The 19,126-nt window shown below is 31.1% G+C and overlaps 1 protein-coding gene across 1 annotated transcript; it reads right to left on the bottom strand.

Moving 5' to 3' along the window:
- Nucleotides 1–14,546: 14,546 nt before the first annotated feature.
- On the bottom strand, nt 14,547–17,734 carry LOC102628509 (protein SHI RELATED SEQUENCE 6). Its single transcript, XM_006494007.3, has 3 exons — nt 16,794–17,734; nt 16,353–16,647; nt 14,547–14,835 (listed from the first exon to the last, which is right to left on the bottom strand). Exons 1-2 carry the CDS (start codon nt 17,218–17,220, stop codon nt 16,370–16,372), a joined length of 705 nt encoding a protein of 234 aa, XP_006494070.2. The 5' UTR covers nt 17,221–17,734; the 3' UTR covers nt 14,547–14,835; nt 16,353–16,369.
- Nucleotides 17,735–19,126: the final 1,392 nt, after the last annotated feature.

Here is a 19,126-nt window from a genome sequence, read left to right as displayed (position 1 = left end):
ATGTTTGAGAAAAATATAAATAATTATTTTGTTCAGTGAAGTTATGCCAAATAAAAGCAAAAAAAAAAAACAAAAGTTGTTGTTTCAAAAGAAAAAAAAATAAAAATAATAGGTGAAATCCACCTTGCAACTTCCAAAAAAAATAAAAAGTCCTCTGCATTTTTCTCAAACATACACTTTGTTTTCCTTATTTCCCTTCTTTGTTAACCATATCCCTAGCCTACGTTACGTCCTAATAAAAGTCCTTCTTGATTTTAAGGAACTATAGTTTGAAGTAGAAACTAGTTATATGGGCTAAAAAGATGTAGTGGTGCATAATAAAAATAAATAAATAAATAAAAGAAAAAAAGGATAAATAAATTGGGTTGACTAGCATTTTTATTTGACTTGAGATCGTATTGTTTCTAAGCTGAGGGCATATTTATTTCATCTTGGTGAGAGCATGTGATATCACTTCTTTATTATTTTCTCTCTCAATTACCATTCATTGGAGTAACTATTTTTATTGGTTTTAATTTATTTGTGAGAGTGTCACTACTTCCAGTGAGATTTTGGGGTTTGACATGTCATTCTTGAAAGTAGCTATAACAAAGTCTACTGGGCTGATTCATGTGGATGGTTGATGTGGGTGTGATGTTGCTTTAGACCGGAGATAATGCTTATACTTTTATTTGATTGCTATCATTAATCTGATGCAATAAACACGAGTGTTTCTAAATTTAAAAAAAAAAATCATTTTGAATTTGAATTTGAATTTTATTTTCGCTTCATTTGCTAGGGACTAGCAATAAGCTGGTTGGGGGGTGTGTTGAGTGTTAGAAAATGCATATTTATAAAGGAGAAAACTGTCATTTTACATTTCAAGTCTTACTAACACTTTTACTTTTATGAATTTAACCTTCTTTTGATTTAATTCCGTTTGTTTTATTTTAATTAAGTATTTTATGTATTTTAGGGGCATCATAGTCATTTCACAATAAACGAGAGATCAGATGGCAAAACAGACATTACTTTTGAACTCAGGACGGTCAAAAATCTTAGGAGAAGCATAAAAGGAAAAATAGCACTGTTCACATGTACGGTACTATTCACGTGTACGGTACTGTATACGTTACTGTTCACGACACTGTTCATATAGACGGACGATGACGTGGCATTGACCGATGATGTGTCATTGACTGATGAGGTGTCACGATCCTATTGGGTTAAAATTTTTATGTACTGTTGATGGTGACGTGGCAGCATATCAGTGGACGAAAAATCTCGAATACGGTACATGCATCACACAGGAGTATTTTAAACCAAACCGCGTTACTGTTCATCCGGGTCAAACCACATTACTATTCATCCGGGTCAAACCGTATTACTGTTCATCCGCGTGGTCAAACCGTGTACTGTTGACTGATGACGTGGCGCAATCCTGAGCGTCCAAACTGTTTTTAATTCGATGGCCATGATTTACTCCATGTATCTATAAAAAGGAGGCCTCTCCCCCCTAATTTGATATCTCTGAATCCATTTTTGGGATTCATTTTATGTAATTCCTTCTCCATCTTGTATTTTCTTCGTATTTTAATAAATTCCCATTTTGCCCCTAGTTCAATTATGAGTGGCTAATTTTCTTTTAAGCTTGGGTTGAAGGTGAAGTCTCAACATGTGTCATGGGCTTAATTTGGTAAATTTATTTTATCTTCCCCTCTAGTTTTTGTGGATGTTTTGACTTCTCGTTGACAAATAATACTAATCTTGTCTAGTACCGCCTTGGTTTCACCGGCCCTCTGGTACAAGGGTATTATTATTTGGCACGATAAGCCCTTAGCACCATATTGATTAGAGTGTGGTTCATGAGGTGTGGATTCCCCCCTAATGATTTAATTGGCATTAATAAGGATTATTTAGCCCATGATGCATGTTGATACGGATCCAAATACCCAAGTACATCATTTCAATAGAATTCTCTTCAATTTATTCTCGTCATTTCAATTCTAATTTTAGAATTTATTCTCGCCATTTTAATTTAAGTTTTAGCATATTCCAAATCATTTCCAACACAAATCCAACCACCCATTTACAAAACTAATTCTACACATAATTAAAATCCACATCCTCGTGGGATCGACACTCGTCACCATTAGTCTATACTACAATAGATTCGTGCGCTTGCGAGTACATTAAAATTTGCACAACAATTCTCAATAACACATCTTGATTTATCAAAGACAACTTTATAACCTTTGTCACATAGTTGACTAATGCTAATCAAATTGTGTTTCAAATTTTCAACCAAACACACATTTTCAATTAGAGTTGAAGAAACTTTACCAACATTATCAATTCCGAGAATTTTTCCTTTTGACTTATCTCCAAAAGATACATCTCCACAATTTTCGATTTTGGTGAAACTTGAGAACCATGCATAGTTTCCGGTCATATGCCTAGAACATCCGCTATCCAAGTACCATTTATTTTTCTTTTTCTTCAAGCCCTGCAAAGAAAATCTTATGTCTTAGGTACCCAAACCTTTTTGGGTCCTTGAGCGTTAGCAACAGTTCCTTTTGAAACCCAAATACATTTGACACCATAATATGCATTCCTTTTCACGGGACATCTATATTTCATGTGACCATTTTGATTACAATAATGACAAATAATCTTATGATCACTTGTGGAGGTAGCTTTAACAAAATAATTCTTATAATACTTTTGCTTCAAGTTAGGCTTATACTCAAGTCCTCCTTTATCAAAAATACATTTTTGAGAGTTAAGCGTGTTATCCAACATCTTTTGCCCATTTGTAAATTTTAGAACAACATTACTAAGTTCAATATTCTTTTTCTTGAGCATTTCATTTTCCTTTTTCAAATCATCTACATGTGACTTTAAATGCTCATGTGAAGTGCTAGGTTTTTCATTTGATAATGCAACTCTATTATGCAAGGTTTTATTCTCTAATTCTAATCCTTTAATCTTCTCATTCAATGACTCATTGCATTTTTGCATGGCATCCTTTTCATTTGTAAATTCTAGCAATTTCTTTTTAAGGCACGCATTCTTTTTACCAATTTTCATCAACTCATTATGTATTTCTTTAAAAGCATCATACAATTCATTATAGGTTGGATCACTTACCTCATTGAGATCATCATCATCTCCTATTGCCATAAGTGCTAAGTTTGATACTTCTTGCGACTCTTCTTCATCACTTGAATCTTCATCGCTATCATCCCAAGTAGCAACCATAGCTTTCTTCTTGAGTTTGTTGAGAAGTGGGCATTCCGATCTTATATGGCTGGGCTTTTTGCATTCATAGCATATGATTACCTCTTTCTTCTCCTTTTAGTTTTTGAAGTTTCTAAATTTTCTTCGATCACCGGTTTTCTTAAAAAATTTTCTGAACCTCCTTGCTAGTATAGCCAACTCCTCATCATCCGACTCACTTTTCCCATCACTCTCATATTTTGTGGCTTTAAGAGCAATGTTTTTCTTCTTTTCCTCATTTCCTCTTTCGGCTATCAAATCTTCCTTATAAGAATAAGAAAACCAATTAAATCATCAATAGGTAAGATATTCAAATCTTTAGCTTCCTCAATGGTAGTCCTTTTTGGTCTCCATTCCTTAGGTAATGACCTAATGATTTTCTTAACTTTCTCGCTATTTGAAAAGGTCTTTCCTAGGGCTCCTAGAGTGTTTACTATGTCCGTGAATCTAGTATACATAGAATACACACTCTCATTTTGTTCCATTTGGAACAATTCATATTGCTGAGTATACCTACTAATTTTAGACTCTTTCACTTGATTCGTGCCTTCATAAACAATTTCAAGTTTGTGCCAAATTTCATTAGCACTTTCACAACTAGACACTCTATGAAACTCTTTCTTATCGAGTGCACAAAACAAGGCATTCATGGCTTTGGAATTTAGAGAAGCTTTTCTCTTTTCCAATTCATTCCATTCCCATGAAGGTTTTGGAATGTCTTCCCCGAATTCATTTTTAGTCAAAGGCATAAATGGACCATCACATACAACTTCCCAAACTTCATAATCTAGTGCTTGTAAATAAATTCTCATCCTAGTTTTTCAATACAGGTAGTCATTTCCGTCAAAGAACGGTGGCATAGTTGTGGATTGTCCTTCCCTAAAGGTTGAATCATTTTGGGTTGCCATTGATCTTTTACTCTAGACGGTTAAGTCCTAATAAGAGAACCAAGCTCTGATACCAAATGAAATGCAAGTTACGCAACCCAAGAAGGGGGAGGTGAATTGGGTTTTTAAAAATTATGCAATACAATTTGCACAACAAATTAATCTAACGCCTTAATGGAATAGAAAATAATAAATTCAAACATGCATAAAAATAAAAGAGTAAGGGAAGAGAAAAACAAGCACACGGATTTTTACTTGGTTGGCAATCCTCGCCTACGTCCACGCCTCCAAGCCAACCAAGCTCGATGATTTTACTATCCAAGCCTCCCAAGGCTTCAAGTTCTTACAATTGACTTTCAAGGTGTCAATGAACCTTTATAATCAAGAGATTATCTCTTCATTCTCTTCACCCCAAGTGTTTCTCACACTTACACACTTACAATTTGATAAGAAATGAAAATTGCAACAAAAACTCTCTTTAAGAGTGGATATGCAAATAAGAGCTCAACAATGATTCAATCTATGATGATTTGCATTTTGGAAGCTCAATATATGTTATATGATCTTATATTTGCTTGCATTAGTTCTTAGAATGAAGTTTGAGTTAAGTTTTTATAGTTAAAACCCGAAAACTAGCCGTTATAAGCAAATTCCCTCGCCTAAGCAGTTAGCCGCTTGATTTATCCGACTAGCCGCTCATGAACAGTGATATTACCGTTATTTTTGAATTTTGCTATAGTAATAGTGTTCACTAAAATTACACCTTGGCCCAAAACTTTCTATAATTATACTACGGCCTAAAATGTCATAAAACTTCACAAATAAGTCCAATTTTAGAATGTCCTAAAAATAATTGTCTTTCTAAAACTTTTTGAAATTATGATATAGCCCCAAAGATATTATTATTTTGTAAAAAGGTCATTTTCAACATAATACCAATATTTTTCAAAGTTCTCAAAACCTTTCACTTTAGTCCAAAATATTCATAAATTATAGTATGGCCCAAAACATTTGAAATATTTGTAAAAACATCCAACTCCGAAATTTAATAATAATACTTATTAAAATCAAATATTTCAAAACTTTACATTTAAGTCCAAATTACTCAAAACCACAAGATACTTTATCTTATAAAAATAAAACCTTTTAGTTTATAAAAAGTAATTGATTAAATTAATCTCTTGAGCTTCTCAAATGCTAAATCATGCATCAATTAAATCATACCGTCTTTACAAAAATTTATCGCACTAATTTATCCGTTGAGCTCTAAACTTTATTCTTGATTTCGCCGTTGTCCGTTGAGTGTCTTAAGCTTGATTTCACTTGATTCACTTGCATAAATATTATCCTTAAAAAACTAGTGAAAATGTGAAATACAATATTTATTATTTTTACTTAAGACACATGTTTGTTATCATCAAAATTACATCATGTGTAGCCCTTTAGGCTAACATTTTCTTGATAACTTACATTTCTCAATTAAACTCTTTTCCAAAATATGCATCTAAAGTTGTTTGTTTTTTCTTTGTTCCTAAATTAAATTCAGAATCATTCTTAATTTTTTGTAAAGCATGCATTACATGTATTTTTTTTTCTTGTTGTAGAAAGTAGGTATTTAAAGTTACTATTGCTTGAAAAGCCTCTTTTGTGGAAATATTTGGTAAACTATAACTGTCATCTAGATCATGATCATCATCAGTGGATGTACCAATTACCCCTTGAATAATCTCTTCATCAATAGAAGATTCCATCACTGCATCATTTTCACAAGGATAATTCAAAAAATACTCAATATTCATGGCATTTCTATAGCGTAGACCAGAAATAGCTTCATGTAATCCATGGATGTCTTCATCTTCACCAACTTGTTGTTCAGTAGCTACACCTTTGTCTGACTGAATTTTACAATGTCGAAAACAATTTGTAATGGTTGTTATCTTCACATCAATGTTTCAAGCCACATTAATAAAATTGATAGCATTCAATATGTTAATTTTTTTTGGATTTGTTGCTCTTATCCCGTAGACTTCCAAGATGTTAAGAAAAAAAATGACGTCGATAATGAATTTTTAGTGCTAGAATAATCCCAACATCACATTATTGAATCTTTGAGATTGTATTAGGAGGCAAGAAAAATAGTTCAACATGATCAAGCTGGGCAATTGTCCACCAAAAGTAGAACTTTTCTATCATTCATTCTCTTCTCAAACCAATAAACAAATTCTTCAAAAAGTAATCTAGTCATCCATGCTTTCTTATTAGCTCGATAATGACAATTAAGATTGCTAACGTTTACATTTCTTAAGCATCTAGAATTAACATGCATACTAATAATCCAAAGTGGTGCTTTGTCAAACCCATCACCATTGCAACAAATAGCAATAGTAATTCTCTCTGTCTTTTTTCTATCCTTCTAATTACATTGTAGCAAGCGAATGATCTGCTTCCAAACGATAGAATAAACTCGTTTTATCCATATTGTAGATATTCTTCCATTGAAATTGGTCTAGTTTAGTTTTTATACTTGGTAAAGCAGCTTCAATTTTCTCCATAGCTACCAAACCACTTTCACCAAACCTTCGATAAGATATAATTCCATGTCTCACCTTAAATCACTCGAGCCAACCACTTGAGAAGTTAAATTCCGGATTAGAGTTGTCATACATTTTCTGCAAAAACTTTTTGCTTTGGTTTGGATCATTTCTTAGTCATATTCACTTTCTCTTGATATTAGAGAAACCACTCATATAATACTTTTTTCAACTTGGGATATTTTACAAGTTTGTGCCTCTTCACATTCTAATTCATCTCATTTGACAAATAGTCAGCTAACTTTTTAAGAGTATTTGATATTATTGACTAGCTTATGGAGAGGTGAAATTTTTGTTGAAATTATTGCTGCAAATCTTTTTGACTTGAGGATGGATGCTCATTTTTATATTCACATAGTGCTTTCCTCATATGATTAGTCAATATAGATTTTTCTACTCCTTTCAAATGAGAAGCCATGATTCTAATGATTTGAGTTTAAAATTAAAATAATGGATTATGTATTTACATAGTTTGTGTTTTATGTTCTATGGACTATATGTAAAATAGCAAAGGCGTCGCACAAATCTTGTGGCTATTAAAGCCAAATCTCAAGGATTATTTGTCAACCATATCCCTCCTTGATTGGGCCCACTACTCCATGATTTCCCCACTTATACCGTGTATGCAAAGCATATTCTAGACTAATTTTAGCATATTCTATGATCATACCAATAATTATTTTTATTTGTTTCTTTTTACACACTTCTTTTGTACATGTACCAAGAAAACTCTTCATAAATTAATAAATATTCATTTATAGATAAATTAAATAAATTATTCATTTATCGATAAAAATAACGTTGCCAAAATAATATTTTTTACACACTTCTTTTATACATGTACCAAGAAAACTCTTCTTTTTCGCCACTTCTTTTATACATGTACCAAGAAAACTCTTCATAAATTAATAAATATTCATTTATTGATAAATTAAATAAATTATTCATTTATCGATAAAAATAATGTTGCCAAAATAATATTTTTTTGGGGTCCAAACAATATTATTTTATAGACGTTTTAATGTAATAGATGGCTTCTTGAAATTGATTCGAATTCAATCATCTCCAATTTCTGTAATATGAAAAGAAATTTCAGTTAGTATTGTCGTTTTACAACAAAAAATTGTACATTGTTAATATTGTTTTAAGTCCTCTTTTGTGTGAAACAAATTCTATAGTAGAGCTTTCATCTTTAACATGGAAAAATAAAAATTATACAAAAATCTTATTGTTACCATTGTAAGACAACTAACTACTTCTCAATTAAAATATATAAATACCAAATCAATGTAAATCATTACTAAAATAAGAAATCTCTTTATAAATTAATAATTTATTGATTAATTAATATCTGCTAAATTAATAAATTTTTTATAGTCATAAGGTTATTAATTTATCGAAATTTTACTGTATTTAAATAGCTTATATAAAGATCATTCATTTAAATTTTCTAAACTATAAATTTTTATAATAAAATAACAATCATCAAAAAAATTTCTAAACTATAAATTTTTATAATAAAATAACAATCATCAAAAAATTATAATATTTTTCATTAATCTTTTTATAAGTGGATTAATTCATTGACTTAAACTATATTAAAAATAGTACATTTGCATAAAATAACACCAATAATAGTAAGAAAAATTAACAATCAAAATAATTCAATTAAAACTAAATTAATAACTAGAAATTAATTTATAATTTGAAATAACATAAAATTAATGAATAATATAAATTCAACTCAATTGAAATGGAGCTAAACATTATTAGATTTAGGTTTGAAATAATTTAATATAACTAATAATAAATATTTAAATATGAATAAATTTGAATAATATTAATTGAAAATTAATAATATAAATAATTACTTGATTATTTAGCACAATTCATTTTCTTAGTGAATATGTCATAACAATTGTATCACTTTATTATTTTGTAATTATCTTGTGATATGTATAAACTTTTATTCTATCATCCTAAGATGATTTTTGAACTAATCTTGAAAATTTAACTATTTATTTAAGTTGTGAAATTATTTAGAGATTATTTGATTAAATTATTTGCTTTGATATTTATTTCACAGGTTATATATTTAGAAAATATTGAAAAATACACTTATGAAAATTTAAGGCTATAAGCTTTGGAAGAATTATGACATTTTTAATATTTTTTAATAAAAAAGTTAAATATCTAAAATTTAAGACTTTTATATTTAGTGTTTTTAAGTACTAATAAATATTATTTTCTTAATATATAATTTAAATTAATCACAAAAAGTTAATACAGTACAATGCAGTACCAAATATAATACAATTAAGGACAATTATCCACCGACCACATTTGTTTTTGCATTTTTTTTCAAAAATACAATTCTTAATTTTTTTTTGTTAAACTCCACTTGAAGTTATATTATTTTGTACATGTCCACTTCTGTCTTCAAACTGTTAAAACATTGTTGATGTTGGGGTAAAATGATTATTTCACCTATGCTTCAAAAATACCGTCATTTAGAATATGTGATTAGGAAAAAAAAATGGCAATTATTCACCTACTACCTTTTTTCGCACTTTTTTAAATATACACAATTCTTAATTAAACCAAAATTATCGTTTTGCCCATCATCAGCACCAACATAACATTTTCTACTCTCGCACACACTGAATTCCTCCATCTCCTCCTGATGCTGATGATAATGATGCTGCTGCTGTTCCACCTCAAACTCACAGCCACTCCTTGACATAAACTCGATCATATCTTCCAATTCTTGAACTCTCTTATCAAACTCCAGTTTCTTCCTCTGCAATTCCTCGATCTTTGATCTCAAGCTTGCCATCTCCTCCGTCGCTGCATCGATCTGTTGGAGCAACCACTTCTCCTCCACTTGCCACGTGTTCCTATGGCTCGCGAAGATCCCACCACCCTCGCGTTAGTCTTCGAGTCCTCTTTCCTACTCGACTTCATTTGCTTTAGCTACTCCTCTACCGCCCTGTGTCTCACCTTCAGCTCCTCCTTCGCTTCTGATGAGTTCTTTGACAGTGATGCTAGGAATAATGAGAAGCTTATTCCTATGTACTACTCGAGAAACAGTTGATGCTTTGCTTCTTCTTCTTCTTCAGCTGCCATAGGAGAGTGAGCGAGTTTGATTTTCTTTTTTTTTTTTAATTCTGGTTTGGAGACGGAAGGGTTTGTAAAATTGTAATTTTACATTTGGGGGTAAAAAGTTCATTTATATAATATTTTGTTAGTTCTCTTAACAATTTGAAGACAAAAATAGACAAGTGCAAAACAATATAACTTCAAGTGAAGTTCAGTAAAAAAAAAAAACAAGAATTATGTATTTTAAAAAAAATACGAAAAAAAGGTGGTCGATAAATAATTACGTTTTTACATATGGGGGTAAAAAAAGTCATTTATACAATATTCCATTAATTCTCTTAACAGTTTGAAGACGAAAGTGGACATCAACAAAAAAAATTAAGAATTTTATATTTTCGAAAAAGAAAAAGCAGGTGGTCGGTGGATAATTACTCTCTAATTAAAAATTAATATAATACAATGTAACACTAAATATTATATAACATTATTATAATATAGTATAAATACAATACAATGTACCACACTAGAGATGGCTAACGGGCCTGGGCCGGCATCACAGAAAGCCCACGCATGCTCGTGCTTGTGTCGTGCCGTGCCCACATGTGCACGTGCTCGTGCCCACTCATGCTGTGCCCACACGTGCCGTGCTGTGCCTAGGAAAAATAGCCCACTAAGCTTTTTTTACTTTTTTATTTTTTTAAGAGTGCATGTCAAGTTGTTGTCTTATTTTTTTCAATCTTATGTACTTTTTTTTTATCCATGTGCCTTTATTTAAATTTAATAGAATAAAAAATTCAAAACTCAAGTCTATATTCAATAATAATAAATTAATAATAATAAGAGAATGTAATATTAGTTGCTGAGTTTGACTCTATGGTATTAGAATTCTTTTTTAGTACAACAACAACAATAATAAATTTTTTTCAGGGTTAACTTAATTGTTAACTTGGAGTTACGTAGAGTCATATATCATAGTTTATAATAATATTAATACATATTTATAAAATCATGATATTTATAATTTTATTTATTAAAATCATGATATCAATTATTTATTTAATAAATTATAAACATAAATCAATTATAATTTTTTTGAAACTAAGAATTAAATAAATTTAAAAAACTTGAGCCAATAAAATATATTAAAAGATTCAATTTCAAGTTATTTATAAAATTATAAAATTTTAAGTTTACTTTCATTAAAAAATGAAACGTGTTTATTGCGTGTTTTTTCGCATGCCGTGCTTTAACCCGTCTCTAATCGTGCCGTGTTTTTAAGGTCCACGTGCCTACAATCTAAGCCCAGCACGACCCACGTGTGTGTCGTACCGTACCGTACTGTACGTACACGTGCTGTGCCCGTGCCGTTCGGTCATTGGCTACCTCTATACCACACACATTCAAAATTAATTAGAAAGGACAATGTAGGGCACAAGCAATCAAATCATCCCCAAATAATGCTTTATCGAGCATGCAAGTTGTGTCTGACCGTGTGTCAGATATGGTTAATTAGGTTATTCATGCATGCAAATATATTATTTTTCACATGCCTTGTGATTTTGCCTTCTGTCCTTTTGCATATCGGGTGCGGCGTTGTCACTCCATTTTCTCACTTGATAAACCACGGCTTAGGGTGTGTTTTATGGCTCACCTTGCTGACGTTATTGATAAATCTTTGCTGACGTTATTGATAAATCCGAGTTGGAGTTGTTGATTGTTGGTGAGGACGACTTTAGAATAGGCTTTTATTATTTTAGTCTTTTGATATTTTTTATTTTATTTTAGTTAGTTCTTATTAATTATGTGTTTAGGTTTTTTATTATAATTTAATTATGATTTAATTTTTATATTTGAGTTAACTAGTAGATTTATCTTATTAACAATAAAGAGATCTTATTATTATTTTAATAAAAACTTCCCTTTTATAATTCTCATTAAATATGTTTGACACATTATGTTGCATTGTATTAACATTATATTATATTAATGTTGGACAACATTTGATGTTACACTGCATTGTATTATATAAAAAATAATATTTTATATTATTATTTATATAAAATTAGTATTATGTATTTTTATTTTATTTTATATTGTTATTATATTAAATTTATTAAATAAATTTACAGATAAAAATAAAATAAATAACTGGCAGCCGCATGAACCATCTTCAACCACCATGAACTTCTGCTGTGCAACATTTTGGTTTTGTTTGATGTTATTTTTTGTAATATTGAAATTCTCATCAGTGAAGGATAGCAACAGTACATGTTTCATTAGAAACAGAACTTCGATTCACCGTATAACTATGGTGAAAGTTTTGAGCATCAATAATAAGTAATACATATACTAATAGTTTATTATATTATGTTATTTTATATTAATATTAGTATTATTTAAATTTATTCATATTTTATTTTTTATATTAATTACTATAATATAAATAGGATATTGAATTATATAAAATAGCATCATATAGTATTATTAAATAATATAATAACATACTAAAAATTAAAAATAAATAAAAATTTATTTAATATAAATTTACTGTTATATATTAACCATTATAATTGAAAAGATAGAAATAATAATATTTTAATTAAAAAGGATAGAAATAAAAAAATAAAAAAATGATATAAATTTAAATTATAATACAATATAATATTAAATTAAAAATATGTTTTCATATTAATTACCTATATAGAGAGAGAGAGCAAAAGTTAATAGGCCAAAACTACATTGTGGCGTATCAACTTTCAAAATTTGCCAACCAACAAGCACGTAAATCAACTGGCATTAGGTTGTTCTACCTTAATCAAGGTCCTCGGTTCGAGACTTGGAAATGCAGATGCGTTAAATATTTGTTGGGAGAGATTTGCCGCCCTAGTGGTCTTACCCGGCTCGAATATGGATTAATCGGGGCCCAATGTGGTCTTGGGATAGCAGATGGTTTAATACACTGAAAAAAAATTTCAAAATTGCCAAATATGGGTCATCCTAAGTCAATGCATAATAATATTCTATCTATATTATGCAGGCTACCAAACACACCATTTTAGATTATTTATCAAAATTTATCTTGCAGAGTCGTTTGAATTTGACTGTCATTTAATCCTATTATAAAATATTATCAAAATCTCATCGAATCATTTGAATTAAAAGGAGATCTAATTATATTTTTATTAAAATATAATATAATTACATTGGCTTAGTTCGATTCTAAAATGATATCGAGTATCTATTTATTTTATTCGCTACCACTATCTCGTTCCCTCAGTAGACTGTATGGCTAGAAAGGTGTGACTTGCGGATATGTTACGGAGGGGATTTCTGTTACAAGTGTAGCTTTGTTAAATAAGAGAGGGGTCTATTGGAAAACTGTCGTTACGCACAACAGATGTTTCTATTTAACCGTACTTTAGAAAGAATGATTTGGGAATGTTTATTTTTACATTAAAAAGTGAGAGACTATTTTAACTCACACAAATACTCTCCATGAGAGCTACTCCCTGTCCAGCCTCTCTATTGATTGTGGGCTCAAGTGGAATCCATAGCTTCATTTGTGAGATGATGTACTTTACATTAAATGTAAGGTAGAAAAATTCACTCTCAATATATATTTTTAAAAATATATTTTTTATTATTAAAATATATGTAAACAAAAATACCTTAGAGGACAAATGCTTTAATTAAACAAATTAAATACAACTGATTGGACCCACCAAAACCATAAACCCTGCAGCCCTAGCCCTCAATGCCAAATTTAACTTTCCTGTTCTCCATTAACTTCTTTTAAACATTTTTTCTTTGAACTATTGTGTAGTGAATTTGATAAATTGAAATCGTTGTTGTATTTGTAGTTAAAGAAATGATGAGAGTTTCTGTAGAAGTCCACTGTCTTGTCAGATCATATGAATATAGAAGATAGATGGTTAAAATTCTGGTAATGGAAGCTTAACAAACGGTTAAAATTCTGGTAATGGAAGCTTAACAAACAATGAAACCAAGCAGATGATTTGCAGTTGAAGGAATCTTACTACATGAATTAGATTTTGATAGAAATACTGTTACTTTTTTACAACAATTGATAATTAACTTCTCATTAATCTACTGACTCGTTATTACTTTTTTAAGAAAAAATTTAAGTTTAAACTCCATAATCTTCTTAAGAACAGAATATGGTATGTGAAGATAACGAATAACCATTAAACATTAAGGAGTAGGAATTATTGAAAAAAGAAATGATGAAGAGTGGTTGGTGGGTTTAAAGGAAAAAAAAATGAAATAATAATGAAAGTAGAACTTAGGGTTAGTTTTGGGATATCAAGGGGTTTATATAGTAGAATTTTAAAATTAAAATTTTGATGAATGGTTTATTTTAAAAAATGCATTTAAATAAAAAAGAATTAAATAAAGAAATTTAATGGATTCAAATAATCCCATTTTTACCAAAAAAAAAAACGAATATTATGAATAAATTTACTTGCCTCCGGATAATCCTTATATCTCTATGAGCCCTCAAAAATCACCAGAAATCCTCTGTCAAGTCTCTAGGTCCTACTCTCCCCCACCATTTCTCTCTCTCTATATCTCTGCCTCCCCCTCTCTAAGTGCATAATTGAGTAAATGGAAGTGATAGCACAAGTGCACGACAGAAGAAAGCCATAATTCAGTGAATTGAAGTGATTGCACAAGTGCACACAGAAGAAAGTTATTCGAGGACCTTCAAAAAGTTTGTTCATCAAAAGTTGACAGCTTAGTTCTGTACATCAATTTGCTTTTTGATCGTTAGGGTAAATGGAGATGGGAGTTTGATCATTAATTACAAGTAATTCTTATAGCTCAAACTACATCTTACCTATCATAACATCCTGCATACCAAGCTTCATATAACGTTACCGATGTCCTTATTCAGTGCTCCAGGTTGTGCATGTAAAGCCCGGATCTATTTCATTTCCTGGCATATCATAAATGCTTCTGTTGGACAAAAGATTGTGAATCTGCATTGCAATTGAAAAAAGAATGAAAATCAACCTTGTGTTTACTAAAACAAGCTCTCCATGTATAAACTGGTAACACAGATATTGTTTTAAGATTTTCATTTCTGGGCAGCCAAAATGACGAATGATTTCTAGATGACTTAGTCTCTGATTCAACCCGAGAATTGCATAGACAAGACTTGGGGGATCAAAGTCCACAAACATTGTGAAATGCATGGATATGTTGAATGGTCATATAATTTCTGAAAACATAAATCATATGTAATGTCCGAAGTTCGAAACATATAAGTTGGAGCATACATTTTCCAAATGCTACACAATGTATGCTTAATTTATTGTAACAAATTTGGTGAATTAAATTGGATACCTCCAAATTTATTTTCAACATCGGTCTGAAATTCAAGCAAATATTTTGTACAATTTTATCATCACATAGGAAAGATACAATGATAAAACAGAGCATCTGCAATGAATAAGAATAGAAACCGACAGAATAATTACCCTTTTAATCCTTTGGAAAAAGCCAACATTAAACCAAAAGTCTTGCTTTGTGGCAAACTAATCTCAGTACACTCAATATTGTTTGTTTATTTACATTAATAAATTGGATTATGAAAATTGAGATAGCATATTATCGGATCACTTATTTTGTTATAGCAAAAAGATCAGCTGCATGCATCTACAACAAAATTCATGGTCATTCTAAGGAAACAGAAAATCATCCTCACTCCTCATAATAAATAAATCAATGCATTCAAAAGCACTGCATAATGCTGAATTTACTGTAATTTTGTCCTCCCAATGAGGGAAAAAAAAATCTTAAGCCCCACATTGAAGGGGTTGCAAAAATACATTCAAATCACAAAAACGTTGTCTCGCATAAATTGTAATGACAGGGAGAAAAATAGATGTAAATTAGCAACTTATCTAAAAGCTGCAAAAACCGAGAAATGGAAGAACTATGTGGAAATTAGTAATTAGAACTTTGCTTCAAATTGTTTAGAATCTCAAAGTTATCTTGTATAAATTGTTTGTCCAAAGTTGCAAATTTGCATTGCAAATTCTATTGGCGAAAACAATTTCCTTGCAAATTTACAATAGAAGGATGGATACATATCATGCTTAGGTGAATAAAAAAAATTACTTAATCAATTTCATATCTAAATTATAAATACATTTTAAAGTAGATGCGGATGAAGGCGCATCCTTTTACTTTAAACAACGATTCTCTACTATATAATGTTCAACCAGAGTTTGATTTTGGCATATTGTAGACCAGACAAGCGAAAAAATTTGGACCCGTAAGCATGTGCCTATTGAATTCAGACCAAAAAAAAAACAAATAAATAAAATAAGCTACTGATTTTTGGGACCACAAAGCTAGTATGCATCAATATTGGAACACATAATAGTTGAAGAATAAGAAATTTGAACGATTAATATCCGATCAAATCCAGAAAACATAATCATTCTAACAAATATGATTGATGATACTACTAGGGTGTCATGGGTTGTACCTTTTAAGTAATCATTCTCAATTGCCAGAGGTTGCATCGGCGTTTGATGAATCAACATTGGGAGGCGAAGACTCCTTGTTTTCTCTTCCACTAGAATCCCATGGAAACAATTTTTTCTCATCAATTCCTAGATCGTAGAGAAAACCCTTGAACACATGGCCACTGATGTTGACAGTAGCAACATAGCCAACCTCAGCTTTATTATCATCACCATCACTGACTGCAGTGACTTTAATACACCGGAAGACCGCCGGTGCCTGTACTTTACCCGGCAAAGACTTTTTAAAACTTTCATCTGTAGTTTCACATCAATCAAATTACAATTTGGTCCTCCAATAAAAAATTACTAAACTATACAACAAACCCAGATCGTAGATTGTTAGTAAAGTTATTATTACATAAAGATAGAGACAAATTAAAGACTCAATTCATTGTACGAACCCTGACAAGAAGCAGTAGTACTAAAACTCAGAGAAGAAGAAGATCCGCCAGTTATCAACTTCTTCTTCTGCCGCCGTTTGGCCGCCGGAACCCACGTGCTCCGCACGTGAGTGGTACAGTCAAAGCGGCGAGTCTTGCAACAAGTCCTACACCGTCTAAAACTGCATTCTCTTTTAGCCCTGTTCCCACAGTCTCTGCATGCTCTCATCAAACCACTGTGATCACCATCGTGATCATCAGAATCATCTTCAACATCTGTATGTGATTCTTCTTGCCATTTCTTTAAGCCCCAAAAGCCTATTTTATGCAAATTGCTAGTGTTACGATCGTTGTCGTCGTCGTCGTCGTCTTGATGATGAAGATCAGAGGAAATGCGGGGTGGTTGCGGTGGTGGAGCAGCGAAGATGATGTCGTGGAGGTTTAACATGCTGATGAGTGGGCCACTACGGTTGGTGGCTAGTGGTAGGTGTGAAATGTGAATGTGATTACTTTGAATTGAAATTGATTCTATATAGCTTAGTATAATCTAGCAAATGTAGAATTTTATATGCAAGATTGATTGATGTGAAGTGAAAGCAGAAAAGGTGATGGATAATTACAAAAGGCCAAGTTACTCCAGCTACTAACAAGTTTTTTATTATTTTAATTTTATTAAATTTAATCACTCATAATATATAGGTATAACATCTTTATCTGTTCAATAATGTAATTGTAGTAACTAAAGAGCTTAGATCACAAGAACTTCAGTCACTGCCCAAGACCTTAAAATAAATCAAACAAGATACTACCAAGGACAAATTAGATAGAAGTTTAACAAGATTGAATGACAACCAAAACTGAGTAAAAGAATCAAAAGAACTAGATAACAATGAGGATTACATGGTTCAACTATTTCTCAGGAACTTACATCCACCAAAGGTATGATCAGCTTTATTGAATTATTCAAGAGCTTTTATATGAGAATTACAGAGCACAAATCATAGAACAAGAATCCTATTGAAGCAATTTTTGTCTATATGGCTCTCAACCCCCCTTGGTTTGTTCTACCAGAACCAACTGCTTTAAAATCTCTGTAACTAACTCAGAAGCAGCCTCAAATTGTATGTAACAGGCTCGTGATTTCAACGGTCAATAACAGACTTCGAGAAGCTTTTATATGCACGTGTATAACACGTGATTCACTGAACCAAAACGGCATTGCTTCAAGTTGTATCAAGCCAACACAACCAAAATGACCTACTCCATGTCATTTTACTCAACTCAAAATGGAAAATCTCAAAGTTGTTTTGTGTATCTCTAATTTGCTTTACCCGATACACACCGATTCTTCACCTTGAACAAATCAGCCCTAATCAAAACTTACTATCCATCTTTTGCATATTCAGCAACTACACACCTTAACTATGTTCAAGCAAACCTTGAACTTTGCTGTAAGAACAACCTTTGTCAGCATATCAGTATGATTGCTACTAGTATGAATCTTGACCATCCTAATCACTCCCTTTAATACTTTATTTCTGATAAAATGTAGCTTGATTTATGTATGCTTTGTTTTCTTGTGATGAACTGAATTCTTGCTCAAGTAAATGGCACTCGAACTATCACACTGAACTTTAACAATTTTTTGAAGTATTCTCAATTCTCCTATTAATCCTTTAAGTCATAAAGTTTCTTTGATTGCCTTTGTTGCTGCTATGTGTTTAGTCTCTGTTGTCAACAAAGCAACATTTACATATAGCTTGTCAGAGATACTCGCCTGTTTAAATCACTAGCAAAATCTTAGTCAAAAAATCCCCATAAGCCTTCATTCTTTCCAATTGACCCGCCTTATATCAAACCATAATCTAGTGTGCCACTTAGATATCTTAACACCCATTTCTTTGCCAAGTAAGACCATATATTAGCTTACAACACTAAAGACATGTGAATGTCTGGTCTTGTCAAGACCACTGCATACATCATACACCCAATAATATTTGCATAAGGAACTCATTTCATGTCATCATTTTCTTCATTTGATTTAGGACATTGCAAGCCTGAAAGCTTAAAATGTGATGGGTCATTAAATGTTTACAACAGGTCATACCAAAGGTTTCAAATACCTTTTCGAAGTACTTTTTTTATGAGAAAGAGACATCGTTCTTTTGATTCTGTCTCTTTTAGTCTCCATGCCTAAAATATTCTTAGCATGACCCAAATTCTTTATATCAAATTCAAAACTCAACAGTTGCTTCAAGGCTTCAATTTCCTCCCTTGACTTATAAGTAATCAACATATCATTAACATGCAATAATAGCTATATTTAGAGATTTATTTTCAACAACTTGTAAAAC

The sequence above is a fragment of the Citrus sinensis genome, chromosome 5 (assembly GCF_022201045.2).
Source record: "Citrus sinensis cultivar Valencia sweet orange chromosome 5, DVS_A1.0, whole genome shotgun sequence".
Taxonomy (NCBI): domain Eukaryota; kingdom Viridiplantae; phylum Streptophyta; class Magnoliopsida; order Sapindales; family Rutaceae; genus Citrus; species Citrus sinensis.
This window is presented reverse-complemented; position numbering and strand designations above follow the sequence as displayed.